At 32.4% G+C, this 15,831-nt stretch overlaps 1 protein-coding gene across 4 annotated transcripts; it reads right to left on the bottom strand.

Moving 5' to 3' along the window:
* Window positions 1-1,866: 1,866 nt before the first annotated feature.
* LOC120336028 (uncharacterized) lies at window positions 1,867-12,773 on the bottom strand. 4 transcript variants are annotated; one of them, XM_078110065.1, is made up of 16 exons: window positions 12,484-12,773; window positions 11,905-11,996; window positions 10,351-10,487; window positions 9,547-9,678; window positions 9,046-9,193; window positions 8,791-8,900; window positions 8,343-8,451; window positions 7,513-7,655; window positions 6,939-7,045; window positions 6,272-6,394; window positions 5,745-5,986; window positions 5,084-5,239; window positions 4,213-4,319; window positions 3,961-4,065; window positions 3,327-3,429; window positions 1,867-3,205 (listed from the first exon to the last, which is right to left on the bottom strand). In XM_078110065.1, the coding sequence occupies exons 2-16, from the start codon at window positions 11,978-11,980 to the stop codon at window positions 3,186-3,188; spliced, it is 1,818 nt and encodes a 605-aa protein (XP_077966191.1). In that variant the 5' UTR covers window positions 11,981-11,996; window positions 12,484-12,773; the 3' UTR covers window positions 1,867-3,185. The 4 variants fall into 4 exon arrangements, with proteins under 4 accessions (XP_077966191.1, XP_077966189.1, XP_077966190.1 ...); XM_078110063.1 differs by having other exon boundaries at window positions 3,282-3,429; window positions 12,484-12,772; XM_078110064.1 differs by lacking the exon at window positions 12,484-12,773 and having other exon boundaries at window positions 3,282-3,429; window positions 10,351-10,484.
* Between the last annotated feature and the right edge of the window lie 3,058 nt (window positions 12,774-15,831).

Raw genomic sequence — 15,831 nt, 5'->3', positions numbered from 1 at the left:
CCAAATTAGTCATGCAATGACTTGAGAAGTCAATTGTAGAATGGACTAGAAACCGGAAACTATAATACGCGTTATCATGTTTTTATACCATATCCTGACATTACTTATATTACATATTGTTGCGAGACATAGTCAGAATCAAGTTTATTTTTCTAGTCAGAAAAATAAAACGATAGCAAACACGGGTAAAGCTGTATTCGAAAAAAACATCGAGGTATTATTATAAATAAAAGTAAATTCAAATAGTTCATACCATTCACAAAATACAAAGCCTTTCAAGCCATTTCCCGTTCAAATTTTGAATAATATTGATAATTGGAAAGATATATGTTGATAAAAATGTTCTTCTGTTCGTAAAAATATTATCGCTGTTCCAAGTTTTGATGACATGTTAATAACACGCTACGTATGGTTTGTGTGGTTATCCAGATATCAATTTCGGTTTTACGCATGAAATAAATGAAGTAGCATATACATAAGTAGATAGATATAATCAGAGGTTTTCCTACATGCAAATTTATGAAGTGCAATTGAAGTAATTGAAAATATGTCTTTCAGGCGGCGTAACAAGGCCGAAATTGTCGATGGGGGTCAAAATATTTTTTTGAATAACGCTTATTCGTGCTTTTCGTTTCCAACAAGGTCAAGTAATACTAGTCACTGATACCTGATGATATATTTAAAAAATACGCACACAGACTTACTTTGCTGTCAAAGTTATCCAAACTGTACATGCGCGCAATTCAATCTACCTCGGTACTCGGTAGGTTTGCTCTAATTAGGATTGATAGTAAGCGAAAAACGCGAGTTATCAGTGAATCGCTCACGGATATAGCAAAATAGTACTGAAAGAAATATACGAATTTGTGTCTCACTGCAAATTATTCGATCAATTATTCGCGACCAATTATTCGATTCTTCCATAATTACGTATTTTTAGCGGGCAGCAAAGCTAGATGTTTGTCCAATAGTATATCAGTGTGCAGAAATTTGATATCATAAAGAAACTCGTAACTAAGAATGCAGTATCTCCATCTCCAATGAAAACAACGCGCGTAATCAATATCAATGTAATATCATACACGTAGACGTTCTTTATTACTTATCGATTTTAATCGGTAAGTATGTTGATAGGTATTCGTCTGTTTGTCTGTTAGATGCACGCGATATCTCACAAAAGCAAGATTGAATCTGCTCCAGATTTTGCATGTGTATTCATCATATCTCGGACCAGAAGTCTATTGATTTTGTATAATTAGCGAGGTATTAATTAATTAGTGATGGGACACAAGATGTCACTATGGAGTAAGGGCGCTGTTTTGGGGATCCCTAACTTTCGATCGATAAGTCTTCGGTCTCTGACCGATATTCTCGTTTAATATTTTATAAATTCGGGTATTCAGTTAGTGTGGAAACCTCCGATATTTAAAATGCTGATTTTAACTTTAACCGCCACGAAAACTTATTACTAACATTTTCCGTCTACTGGACTCCAGTAATGTATAAACAATGAAAGTAGAATGTAAGAAAAATAGGAATTATGCTTCAGTATAACGTTAGTTCTGTAAAATAAATTTAAACATATTCTGAAGAAAATAGAGATGAAAAATCTGAATTCAGAATGCGGCGTTATTTTACTTCGGTTCAATGTGACAAAACTCATATACTACTTCAACTTCCATGTATTTTCTATAATGCTTCCTTGATGAAAGTTTGCAACTCAATACATAATGATGTGCAGGTATTTGAAACATTACATATATCATATAAAACAAACCAGTTTAAAGCATCTCTCTCTATCAAACCCAAATTAATTTTGCAATCTAAACCCTTTCGTATTTCTTAAATTCCACCAAAAAAGATAAACATGGTTGTTTTTCAATTTGTTATTGAAGTATTATAATGAAGAGTAAGAAAAATAAGTATATATATGAAATAAAACAGTTTGTTATTGTTTAATCTCCCTATTCAAATATCAGTTCTTTCGTTGGTTACACGAGAAACAATTTTCAAGAGCATACTTCATGCCAATAATATTATAACAGAAAATAACTTTGTCATGAAAATCAAGGATATAATGCATTTTACAAGTCTAAAATGTTAAATTGACAACTTAGGTAAGTTGTGAAAAAGCAAATTGTTAAAGACATTATGCTGTCATAAAATACTGAACATTCGTCTGCTGAAATTATCACTATATTTACAAATTTAAATGTAATATTGAAGTCAGACACATTGAAAAGTGAGATGAACAACGACATACAAGAGGTAGTTTACCTGAACCTTCGATTTTTTTTTGTAGTAAAATATGTACTTTATCATTCACAAAAAATGATTTTTAGGGAAGAAGATCCCTATACGGGGACAAAACTAAAGCTATGGTGTAGGGGAATATTAACAATGGACTTTCGAATCCCAACGTCTGACAAAATTTTGTTCCAGCTGCGAACAAACCATCATAAACCGACCATCATGAACCATCCAAACTCTTACTCTCGACTCTACATCCCTATTATTCCATGCCCAAACGTTTGATTATGCTTATTGAAACACTCTGTCCGCATGTTTCCGGTTTGTCAAAATTTACTGCAATTGGTGGATATACGGAGAGGTATTTATCGTGAAAAAGGAAACAAACGGTTACTTCACATACGTTGAAAACATACTGAAAGCATATATTCGAAAGTAGAGAATTTACAAATTCATACTATGGTTCATTTTGTACTGAAGCACTGAGAATAATGCTTATGAAAATCTGTTGTCATCTTTTTCTTGAAACAGCCATTATTTTAACAGGCTGAGAGTATTTACCAAATTACTATTTTACATATATCTAAGACAGTCTCTTTTTAAAACAAAATATCGATAAGAATTTGAAATATTTAAAAAACATACTGAGACTCACAATCATCGAAATAGGCTCTAGATTCAATCTGTCGCGTGAAAATATCCACGCACATCGGTCTCATTATTAAATGTACTTTCAATTTCATTTTTTTGTAAATACTTTTTGTATTATTGAATTTTACTACATCTTTATGTTAGCCCCTCAAAATCGCGAAAAAATCGGCCGTGCCAAGTAGGTCATAATGAAAAAAATTTGAAAAACACTGATCTAAGAAATCGCGTCGTTGTTGTCTTCCTCATGTTTCAAATATTTTTTGATTGTGCTACTTTTCTCTGTATCATAATGCACTTCCGTTCCCTAAAGACAAAAATATCGTTTGTTTTCTTTTTCTAACCAATTTCCAAGTTGTTTATATATATAAATTATAAATCACCATTTTGATGGAAGACAACCGCATCATTCTCATATATTACAGCACCGTTTCTATTTTCAGCAGGCCTCCTCTTCGGCATGGCGAGTTCCAGTCGTCGCTTGAATCTTTGAGATAATTCTTCTCCAGACCAGTCAATGACGAAATTTCGCTGAATATTAAATTAAGAGTTATTAAAATTACATTGTATGGGTGCTGATAATAAAATCCTACTAAAATGATTTAATTTAGTTTGGATACTTCACAATCAGTTAAACAAAATGTTATCAAATGATTTAGTAAATTATCCCGATTTGCAACGCATTGTGAAAAGTTTTTATAACGCGTCTGCCAGCGTTGGATTAAAAATCTTAAGAACAACGTGTGATAGCTTTTGAATTTTAAACAATTTATCAGTGGAGACCATCTCCCCCCTCCAAAAAAATAGAATAAAATAAAATAAAAAAAGAACCCGTAAATGCTTTATTGCAGCTACGGAAGTTGAAAATTTTGTAAACACTCTACACTTGAACCCTTGTTGGTGCATGGTTATACCCATAGGTTTCAGTAATTTAGGATGATATGAACAAAAATCTTGTTCTCACTAATATACGTTTCAAATGATGTTCTAAATTCTGTTCTTTTTGGGGGTCATCTAGTAATTCTAGTTTCTATTTTATCTAAAATAACATGGCCTACTTACTCTCAAGGCTGCTTTTATTCCATGCCTTCTCTCATCTTCTAAGTTTTGGATAACCTGGTCGATGCCAGGTGTTTTGATGAAAATGAAGGAACTTTGGAGAAAATTCTGTGTAAAAATATAAAAAAAAAAATGTCGAAACGACTAATATCTAGTATAAATTGCCAAGCGAAGATAATAGCTGATACCATAACTTTCTACTAAAGCCAGTGGGTAGTAAGTATAGTCTGTTGGAGAATAGAAATTTTTACTCACGTTGTATATTTCAAATGTATTTTCAGGATCTTCAAGGTAATTTTCCGTTAAGATGATAATGATACGATCACACATTTGTTGAACACGATTGATATTTTCTATGTTCCCTAAATGTTGGGAGGTATAAATTATCTTATCTTACATAAAATGTTTAACATTTTCTCATAAATATTTCACTTTACATACAATTCAAGATAAATATTTACAAGTTCTGTTCCAAATAAGCGTTATATAATGCTTTTATCTTGCTATCTTGCTGAGTCTTTGCAACAGAATTCCAGATCTCAATCAAGAACACTCACAAACATAAAATGGTAAAACGGATTCAAAGGGTGATAGAATTACAACATCAAGTGCTTTTCTCAAAAGAGAAACTCAATCTTCAAGGATATGAATTTCTCATGTGAGCGCAATGGAAGGAAAAATAGTAATTCTGGGATGAAATTACATATAGTATGTTTAAATGAGGACAAAAAAATTATTTTTTAATTCAGATTATTTTACATTATAAAAATCATTGAAAAAAGTTAAATCAAACATTTAAAAAAAGTCTATGCAACTGGAATTATTAAAAAATAAAATATTCCTAATAAACCAGAACTGATTACCGGGCGAGATGCGATCGTTTTTTTTATATTATTCAGTCGTTATGCTTATTTGAAAATTTAAATTTAAATCAGAATACATTTTGTATAAAATTATATAAAAAGGTAAATTAATAATTTTTTTAGATGTCTGTGAAACTTGAATTAATAACCCGCAACATCATTCACACTGAGCCACGATAGAGACTGTGTTTCATTGTATGATTAGGCCGTCTGCAACCAATACATATTTCAATAGTCAAAATCCATCATATAATCATTCTCACATTCAAACTTGGCAGGATTATGGTGAGGATCGTATATCGGTGAATTCAGTTTTCCCAATTCGATTTTGATGTTTTCAATCAGTGCATCGTATGCTGGATTTGGTTGTGTATCGTTCGTCCAAAAATATGCAAAGTATGCTCCGAAATTACGAACGTCTGCATATATACAGAATATATACGTTACTATGTGTGACTGGTTTTTTACCTAAAACTCCGATCATTTTATATGAATTTTGAACCCAATAATACAATCTGTTACATATATGTTTGAGGATCTGATAAATGGGATAATGGAGGTAAATTATACATATATTTACAATAATGGGATTATTAAAATCATCATCCAGATTAAAAAAGCAAGTTTGTTGTTCAGGATTAAGAACAGTTTCCTTTGTCTATAATTTTAAATCCGTCGCCAACGGAATATGGTTCTGACTGCAGACTTATTGTTAACTAAAATGTTGACTACGGTTTCTAAAATTCGCGGCCTGAGCTATGAATAACGAATTTTTGACAATAAAATTCAGTTAAAATAATTATTTGATTTTAAGTAATTCCATCATACAAATGTGAGTTTTTATTTATATGCCTATATATCACAAATATACAGACAAACTGACACGAATTCTAATTTCATTGCTAAAACCAAAATATTAAAAACCTTCATCAGAACTGGCAAAGTAATGTTTCCACGTCCATTGGATCTCCAACCAAAGTATGGCGCATAGTACAACAATAAATACAACACCCAATACAGATCCAATGACAATCCAGATAATTTGAATTGTTTTTTCTGGGTTGTTTACAATTTCTGTTACAATGGTAATGTCTGTGTCGTTAATTTGACTGATTTCATTTTTGACGAAGGCCTGAAATCTTCCGAAGTCTTGCTTTTGTATGTCTCTATGAATAGAAATAAAGGTATTCAATAATAAGAAACCAATGCTCATGTATATATGGTCAAATGACCACAATAGCGCCAAAGTTTTAGCTCAATGTAATTAAAAAATTGAGCCGAATGTATTTGAATGTGTTTCCGCGGATTAAAACAGTCACATTGGGTAAAAAAGGACTCGAAAATTTGAAATACCAAAAATATATCAAAAATCCGAACACACGAACAAAATCAACAATTCTACAAAACTGACCATAGTTCGTGTCCATTAAAGTACAATGCACTATACTTACTTCATTTCATATATCATATGTAGAGTTTTCAGCGTTTTATTTTTTTCTGCTTCCCATTCTTCCTGTGTAGGAATTTCAGCGAAACATTTGAAAGGATCTGCTGAAGCATTTCTTCCATACAAACTGCCAGAAAAAAAAATAAGTATAAATAATATAGTATGCAAATTGTAGTGAAAATAAATGATATTCTGAAGTATTAGGATATGGCATATAGTGTCAAATATTGAGTACACTAATAGAATAGATATTCAACACATGCTTGAACTAGGTGTGCAACATTTTGGTTGATGGTCCATATAACCAACTTTAAACTTCTAGATGGGCCACGCTAAAAGAAGAGAATGTGGCTAGCTAGCCCTTACAGTAATAGAAGTACCGGACAAAACGATTCAACGCAGAGAAATAAGCAAAAAAAAACATTAAAAACATTATGTATTTATACCCAAGTGAGCGTCTTTTCAAACACAAACTATCAGATTAGAATTTTATCCTTGACGCTCTAACGCAAAATAGCGTTAGGGATATTGTTACACAGTCAGATGTTTAAATGATTACATAGTCTTAATTCAAACTCGTATTTCGTAAAGCCGATCAAAATTAATACTAGCACATTCTCACTAATAACAGTATACAGAATTGTACTAGCAAAAATATAACAATAACTTACAAAACGCATGTCACTCTCTCGTCAGGGGACGTCTCTCTTCCGCCACCAAGATTAGCAGTGCAGGAAATGTTATCTTTTGACTCATCGATGCTGCCATTGGGTAAGAGCTATGAAAGGTATGAAAAGAGTAATAGAAATTACTATATAGCCTTACAAAATCCTTTATCTTTATCCCTAGGATTTCATAGAATTTTCAAAACAAAAAATTACGAGGAAAGTTCTATCTATTTCTAAATTTTATCCCTAGCTAGTCATAGAATTTACCAAAACAGAAAAATTGCAAAATCTCAAAAATTCTTCTCATTTTTTTACGCACACCATTCAACGCAATGGGTATGTACTGGGTTACATATTTTATGCATGTTTTGATACTTATTGAGAATCAATAGAAAATTTAGAAACCAGCTTATATTGCCTAACAAAAGCGTCGATTTCCATTAATTATGTTTTACTAATATTCACATTATTTAATATTACTTATCTCCGCAGGCCACTTGTTTTCTTCCAATTTCTTGCGATCAACGATGCCTACTTCGCATTGCCAATACACAGCGAAACTATCCTTCTTACTTACCCTGTTAAAATTCATGCTGTATGCCGTACTATCAAAAGTTCCTGATCCAATATTAACGTCACAAGTTATGTTTATTGTTTCTCCAACCCGATATTTTGATTCTTCAGGCGCAGACACTTGCACAATCGGCGACCATTGTCGAGCTATAAAGTAATTGTTTGGTTCCATTACATTTGAACCCACGACGATTGCACCTATGGAATTTTTTCTAACTAACTAACCATACTAACCCTAACAAACCCATGGGATTTAGCACCCGCATATAGATTGAACCCGCGGATATACACATGGGTTCAAATGTACGATCACCAATTGTTCAGTTAGCGCAGTATGTTTCAACCATGGTTAAAGGGCACCATAAGGATCCGCCAGTACAGTCCAGGTATTTTCTGCAAGTTTTCATTTAACTCTGAGAGTCTACATACAGGTATAAATTTAAATATAATCGAATGCCACTCTTATTTTACTAAACTTGCTGCATTTTAAAAATGATTTTGTTTTGCCAGTGATATATTTGCTTTTATATAAATTCATAATCATACAATTCAAACAATGTAGGATAATTTAACAAAATTCATACAGAATGTTGCTGTCAATTGTTACAGCTGTGCATTCCGTATATCATGCACAGTGAGTGAATTTTGAGGTCTAAAATCACAAGTTTGTAATGACGCTAAATTTCAGTATTGAATAAATTAAACTATTGCACAGGCCCTGATATGTTTATCGGGGTTTCGCTTTACCAAGAAGGTCAAAAGTTCCTGAGTTAGAGATACATTGTTTTAAAAAGAAATTTGATATAAATGGAAAATATTTTAATATATACTTACGTTCTATGCACAATTCATAGAAAACGATATATCTTGTTTGATTATTATCAATCACTGAACAAGAATACTCTCCAGGATGATACCTGTAGTCTGTTACAGGGATGGTCAACTAAAATAATCAAAGCATTGAAATAAAATATGATTTTGAGTTAACTAATTTTAATTTAATTGTAACAAAAAAAATTAAAATCATTGATATTGGTTATCCAAAAAAAAAACAGAACTCCGTCAAATGAAACCTATTCTTGAGGGAAGATCACTCTTGTTTAAGTTTGAAACTTGGGGGACAATCATGCACATAAAAGCAAGTGGTAAATTTTTTTTTTAATTCTTGGGGAAGGAAATAGGAAATATATGGGTTTAGTTTTTGGAATCACCCTGTATATAAAGATTGAAATAAGATATGTATAAAGATGTAAAAAATATGAATAAAGACAACTACAAGTACCTGATCATTCGTCACCGTTACATTAGGCGGCAAATTTGTGTCGCAATTGTGATACCAGGTAACTTCGTAATTTCTCACATTAATTGCAGGTTCTTCGGACTGACTTGTAACTTAAAAAAGGAACAAATTGTGTAAACATGGGATACTAAACCAACATTGTGGAAAGTTGGAGAAATGATCTAAAGTTTTTGTCTGAGGGTGAGAGAGTTGGTCTCGCGTACCCCCCCCCCCCCCAACTGATAGGTAAATACTTACGTTCGCAATACATAATTGTTGTAGCTTCTTGAATTCTTTTTCTTTCAACTACGTTGGTTTTGTCTTTAGGGACAGAATTGCAATCGTAGTTGGAAAGTTTTGAAGTAGTTAGTTGTAATTTTTCAGTTACGCAATTTTCTGAAGAAAGCTGTTTATACACATGTTAATGAAGCTTTCAATTATGAAATCTAAATATTAGGAAATAAAAATTAATTTATATATTTAAAAAATCATGATACAATAAGGATTGACGACATTTTCTTTTTTATTTAATGTTTGCAGATAATCTGTCTATATTTATGTGAAATTGAACAGCTGACATTTCGTACTGATGAAACTAATGTTATTGAAAACCTTCAGTTTTTAGTTATCTATAAAGATGCTTCTAATTTACGCGTTCCAAAATCAAATTTTTTCAAAATTTCATCATCATAAAATTCTGTCAACGCGACTCAATTTATTTAAAAATGAAACTGTTTAATAGATTTCAACATTGCTAACCTGCACTGTGATTTCAATCTCTGTGGGGGTGGATTCGTTAACTTGCAGATCATATTCTAAAGTCGAAATATCATAGGCCGATGTTGTCTCGTTTAGTAGTGTTTTATTTAATTCCGGTATCTGGATAATGCACTGAAATAAAATATATTGGTATAATTATAAATTTAATTAATAACTGCTGATTCTAAAGTATTATTGCAAAGAATTCATTTGTATATAGAAAGCAAATGAAATGTTGCACAGTAATACAGAATGATATCTTATTGCTCAGCAATGCTGTATTTTTAGACAATGTATTTTTACATTCACGTTAATTAAACTCAATACAAAATTGCAGTCAAAAATTTACTGTGTTTTAAGTACGAAAAGTATTACGCGGCGTTGTCTGGTGGATTTTCAACTGCACGCCTTATGTCAAAAAACATAACAGGACCGACTATCAATCCGGTAGCACAAGGGCCAATCTTCATTTTAAAAAAATATTGTTTTTGATTGACTATTTTTGATTATAATCTCGAAGATATTTAAAATGTATTTAAAATAGTTACAAATTACAGTTAACATCTGCATGACATGATAGTAATAAAGTGTCTATTGGCACGAAAAAGATCGCTTAAATTCGAATTATTCGCAACAAAGTAACACCGATTCTCAGCTCGTGTTAAATTTTTATTCCATGCGTTTTGCTGATTTCATAATTTACGTGAACCGAAATTAAACATTAATGACTATGTGTGTGTGTGTGCGCGCGTGTGTGTATGTAAAATATCACACAACAATATGTAAAATAAACGTAATTCTTACCGTCAAATCAAATTCATCGTCGTCAAAATCGTAGTAAAATGCTTCGTAATACATGGAGTAGGCTTCGGAACAACTTATGACAACGGGCCATCCAATGTAGGTTTTTTTAGTTCCATTAAAAACTGTTGAACATCCTTCTGTGAAACATTTAAATGCTCCGTGAAATGAATTTCAAATAATTGAGAAAATACTGATTCTATAGAGAAATAGAAATGTAATTTTTTTTTTGAAATAATGGTTTTGTGATAATATTTTTAACATATTATTAATCTGAGAGTGTGCTTATTTCACAATATATGTCATTATTTTATTTTTTCCGTCAAGCAGTGGCCGCATCTAAGAAACATTCAAATACTTCGTGAAATTGATTTCGAATAATTGTGGTGATACTGATTCCCAATCAAGTATAGAGAAATAGGAATTTGAACCTTTTCTTGAAAAAAGTGGTTTTGTAATAATATTTTTAGCATATTATTAATCCAAGAGTTATTTTTATTTTGTTTCTCCCATCAAACAGTGGCAACATAATTATTTGTTTACACGCCATATGCCAATGTTGATATTTTTATAATGATTACTGATGGGGCATTATATTTTTGGAATTATAAAAATTCAAAAGTATTGGAAAATTTGAAAAAATTTGATCGTGGAGTTTTTCATATTATATGCTTTTTTGATATTTTATCAAAAAATATATTATTTGATTTAAAATAATAACGAAAACAAAACAAATGAGCAACTAATTCATTAGATTTTGTCTCAAAAGTGAGTGAAGAACAAAATAAAGTAAAGACATATGACATATATTATAGACTGAGAATAACCAGACTTTCGTATTTATGCTATGTTAGGCTTAAATTGATAGTAATAAAACAAATAAAGGTAATATTTTCCGCAAGGTAATAGGGTATTTAGTATTGAACCACGGGTCCTTTTCACTGTTTACTCCCTACTTGGAATCCATATGTGCACGAGGATGCTTGGATGAGATAATATTATAAATATAAACAAATAAGATTAGCAGCTTTTTTCACTATTAGGTCACTATGATCTAACGAATGCTTACTACTTGCTATTTCCTGGAAGACATATGATATTTCTATTGATCAAGAATGCTTGTGGAATTTTTTAATTTCAAATCTTGTCAAAGTTAGCACTCCATGTTATCCTTTCATTGTTGGATTTATCACCGTAATATCACATGAAATATTGACCGAAACAGTGACGTTATTGTTTAGGTTGTTGGAAAATTCCATATTATTGAGATCAAATATTTACAATGGGATGTGTGAAAATGTGGTAGAAGAAATTATCGTCGAATTACCTTAAGCAAAAATATACTAGAGGCACGCACAGGGTAACCTGTATCAAATATTTCTATGAATTCGAAGCATAAGCACCATAATACATAAACTGTATTATACATATACTGCAACCGGGTATAAGGTATGTGTTCTAGGAATGGCGTGACATCGGCGAACCCATTTTTTTCCTTTAGTAGTTTGACAACTTCATATACTATAAACCATAATAAACTTAAAAAAAAAAACTTACCTGCATATGTAGGTGTAAGCAGGATTCCCATGAGCAATAAATAAATCATAGATTTTATAATTAAATTCGTCGCCATTTCTGTTCCTGATCAACTGTTACAAATACCGTAAAACAAAGCTTATAAGCAAGTAATTCTAAAGTTTGGGGTCATATCATACCTCACTCATTGTAACTAGAAAGAGAACTTTCTCGCTTTCTTGTGAATCAGATGGGTATAAATGCTAAAGAATAGGTCAGGATGGATAGTTGGCACTTCTAATAGTCCTTGAATTTTGTAATGGAATTTACATCATTCCGTGGTTACCAAAATTGAGTCATCGACTAAACATAAGTGGGTAATACAAACCAGACAGCAGATGTTTGCAACATTACGCATCTTGCAAATTGTAATTAACATGCTTGCCGCGCATCTTTAATTAATCTTCATGGGTTCGCAGGTTCTAATCCCGTGGGCAATAATTATGCGCGAGAGGATTGTTGGGTTGTAGGGTGGTTCATGGCCCACTGGTCGGTTACGACTTCCTCAACCATCAAGTCCAGATGTATCTAAAACTAATAACTATCTTACTACTCCCATACCCGACATGGACACGTAACCGAACGAGAGGCTTGTAGTCGGCTCATCGTTTTTGCAAATCCTATCCATCCTATGCCAGGTCTCATGAATGCATTCAATTAAATGCTTCTTGAAATATAGTTAATCTGTACAGCTTGGCTAATAATATAAAGTGAATCATGATAGAAAGTTATATCTAATTCTTAGTTAAAATGACAATGAACACGGTGAAAATATAGTTTATAGAGCATTGGTTTTCAACCAGGGTTTCGCTGAACTCCGGGATTCCGCCATTGCAGTCTAGAGTAGACTCTATAGCAGGCGTCGGCAACCTACGACCCGGAGCACTATGCTTCACTAAATTATAGTAACAACACATCTTTTTTGACGAATATATAGTTTAAACTAAATTTTATTATAACCTAACAATTATATATTTCACAATTACTCGTTTAATGAGCATATAATTCAATTATAATTAGGCAAATGGCAACAAAACGCAGAAAAGTTGATCGTAAGTGCAAATGGTTCAATGGCGCTGAAAATAATCAAATGGAATTTTATGAGATGCAATGAGAAAATAAATCTATATTCTATTCGAGAAATGTATCACTGCTTGATGTTCATTATAAAAAGTACCATTCGTTCGGTTTTTCAACTTTCTAAAATCATGTGCGGCCCGCCAATGACTTGCCCACCTCAATTTGGCCCGCGAGCGACAAAAGGTTGCCGATCCCTGCTCTAAAGGTATTAAGTTTACATTCAAATCCGAGAGTCTATACCACTATTATATGCATATTGCTTAAACCGCAAAATGACAATTAACAATCATGCTGTTATGCAAGTTGAAATTACTGAAAACTTTTGAAGTGTTTATTTTGCCTCCTCGACTGTGGCATTGTTTAATGTTGAAACTGCTTTTTGTTGTGACAAATATTGACTTATCTATAAGATGTCAGAAGTGTCACAAGTGAATGTAGCTTATTTAGTAAAATTTATCAAATATTTGCAAAGTTTTTAATGAAAACAACTTGAAGCTAACAACAATAACGGCGAGGTTTGAAAGGAAAATTTACAGAGACAATTTAGGAAATTTACAGAAAGTCAAAGAGATAATTAACACCAAATAGAATCTCATTAAACCTAGAATCTAGATCGATGAATACTGGCAAATCGATTTTTATCAGCAAATTAGGTGTTGTGTTTAATGTTGACGGAAAATGTAAGCAAAAGATATCAAAATTATCCCGAGGAAAGTAAATCCTTAAGCATATAGCGTACCCCGGCCTCTCGTCCGATTACCAGTAAACGCTTGCAAAACAAAACCATGGTACTTGCGTCTTGATGCCCCAGCAGAGAATCGCCCTTTTCTAGCCAAGCTAATAGATAAAGAACATAAAACAAATGCTGAAAGTTGTCACTCTATACTAAAACTATTTCCATGGTGAGTCACTTTTAAAGAGGACGCTATTTCACTGACTGTGCTGTATTACACATATATGATATTCTACCTGCTTATTCTGCACTAAGATAGGATCTGTTGAGATGGTGATTAAAAGAGACTTCATTCGGCACTTCTATTTTTCCCATTTTTTGTGTAGTATAATTAGTTGATTGGAGGATCGAAATTTTGCCAATTCTAATTTTTGATGCGTTTGACGCGTAGCTAAACGAAAGGAATGATTGCGAAACCGATTAAATCACCATGTTCAAATATTTACATCCAAAACAAAGTCTCGTGTCAGGATTTGTTATATTGGTTGCGTATGGTGTTGGTTTATACTAGAACAGTATCCAAGGCTAACAAGTAAGCTTTAATTGAGCGTATTTAACCTCTCTTTGCATGTCGTATGACACTGCAAGATGATGTCTAATATATTGCTATAAAAACTTTATTATAGGTTTTACGTGGATACCCAGTGTCACGCACAGGGCGGGAGGGGGAGCGTTAGTATGCAATGATTTAAGGAAATGTGACGTAATAAAACTACGTCATCGATGTATTTTTACATCAGCCGAAAACACAAATTTTTAGTTTTATATAAGATACGAAAGCAAATCTAGTGTGGCTTATCCAAAAGATGTAGATATTTTTAATACGAAATATTTTGTGTCAATTATGTTCTCGGAACGCCATGATTTTAATTTTTTGAGTGAATTTGCCATATATATAAGAAATAAGGTTTCAATTTTTCACAATCAAGAATTTACTGTGATTTAAGAACTATTCTCTCGTAGCCGTTGTCTAATGGAAGTTCAAGTACACGTCGTATGTGAATTCATAAAACAGGGCTATTATCTAGTTACGTTACTTCTGCCGTATTTGACTTCTGACACGTTGCCTTGTTTTGAACTTTATGTTCGACAAAACGAAAAATTTCTCTTTTCTGCGATTATTCGATCGCTCGGTAGATGTTTTTTTTATATTGTGAGAGTACTGACTAAATGTGGTAAGGACGATTCACCACGACTTTCGCGTTAATCAGCCGAGCGAGACGTTGGTAAACTAAAGGCGAGAGTAATAGGTTTCCTAAGCGAATACGTCAATTCATAATGCAATAAATTGGTCGACTTTTAGCTTTTTTCAAGTTTATTTTGTACGCACATCACATGAGTATATTCGATAATAGTATCATTACACCATGAAAACATAACGTCGAATAAACTGTTTTTGTCGCCGCGTTACGCTGGTAGATCAATTCTATGTAATAGCGTTACTTGTATCGGTCTTGAAAAAATGTAATAATAGTTCACATAAAATAATAAAAAGATATGGCGATTTCTCAAACAATAGCCGAAATATTTGTTCTGAATTGATCGACATACGGTGGAATCGTTACCAGAAAAGCTATATATATCGTTATTGCTACATTTGAAATCGAGTGCAAAAATCGAAAAATATTTACAAACGGTGACATATGACATCGAGACAGCCTAGTGAAATGAGGTCAGGAACCGCTTTCAGAAATTTACAATTTGCAATAAGATGGCTTGCTAGATATGAAATTTCATTACTTTTAGGAAAGCGAACTACCATGCCACCGCAAAAAGATAAATAACGGTATAATAGAGTATATTAATTCAAATAAAAGTTTTATAACGCGTCAGAATTGTGGCGTGACGATTATTTATTCAGCTGAAAAATGAAATATGTATACAACACCGACCTTTGCTGTACTTTTTTGTTCATGCATGTATGCCATACAGCCAAACTTTATCACATTGCTTATGTTTCGACATAGTATGTAAAGGTACAACATTCTGATGCTAAACAATGAAGTGAGCTATGGAATCGTGAACAACTTTTAGTTCTCTTCAATACACACATTTATTACGCGAACGCTGTATACTAATGTTAGACTTATTGCACC

Source organism: Styela clava, chromosome 2, assembly GCF_964204865.1.
Source record: "Styela clava chromosome 2, kaStyClav1.hap1.2, whole genome shotgun sequence".
Taxonomy (NCBI): domain Eukaryota; kingdom Metazoa; phylum Chordata; class Ascidiacea; order Stolidobranchia; family Styelidae; genus Styela; species Styela clava.
The sequence above is the reverse complement of the archived record's forward strand: the minus strand, read 5'-3'. Positions and strand labels throughout refer to the sequence as shown.

Bases quoted from the DNA above. Each gene is read 5' to 3' on its own strand.
- LOC120336028 (XM_078110063.1), bottom strand. From the start codon at position 11,980: ATGGCGACGAATTTAATTATAAAATCTATGATTTATTTATTGCTCATG. The intron at 10,488-11,904 runs GTAAGTTTTTTT...AATGTTTCACAG, and splicing joins GCTTACACCTACATATGCAG to AAGGATGTTCAACAGTTTTT. The intron at 9,194-9,546 runs GTTAGCAATGTT...GTGTATAAACAG, and splicing joins AGATTGAAATCACAGTGCAG to CTTTCTTCAGAAAATTGCGT.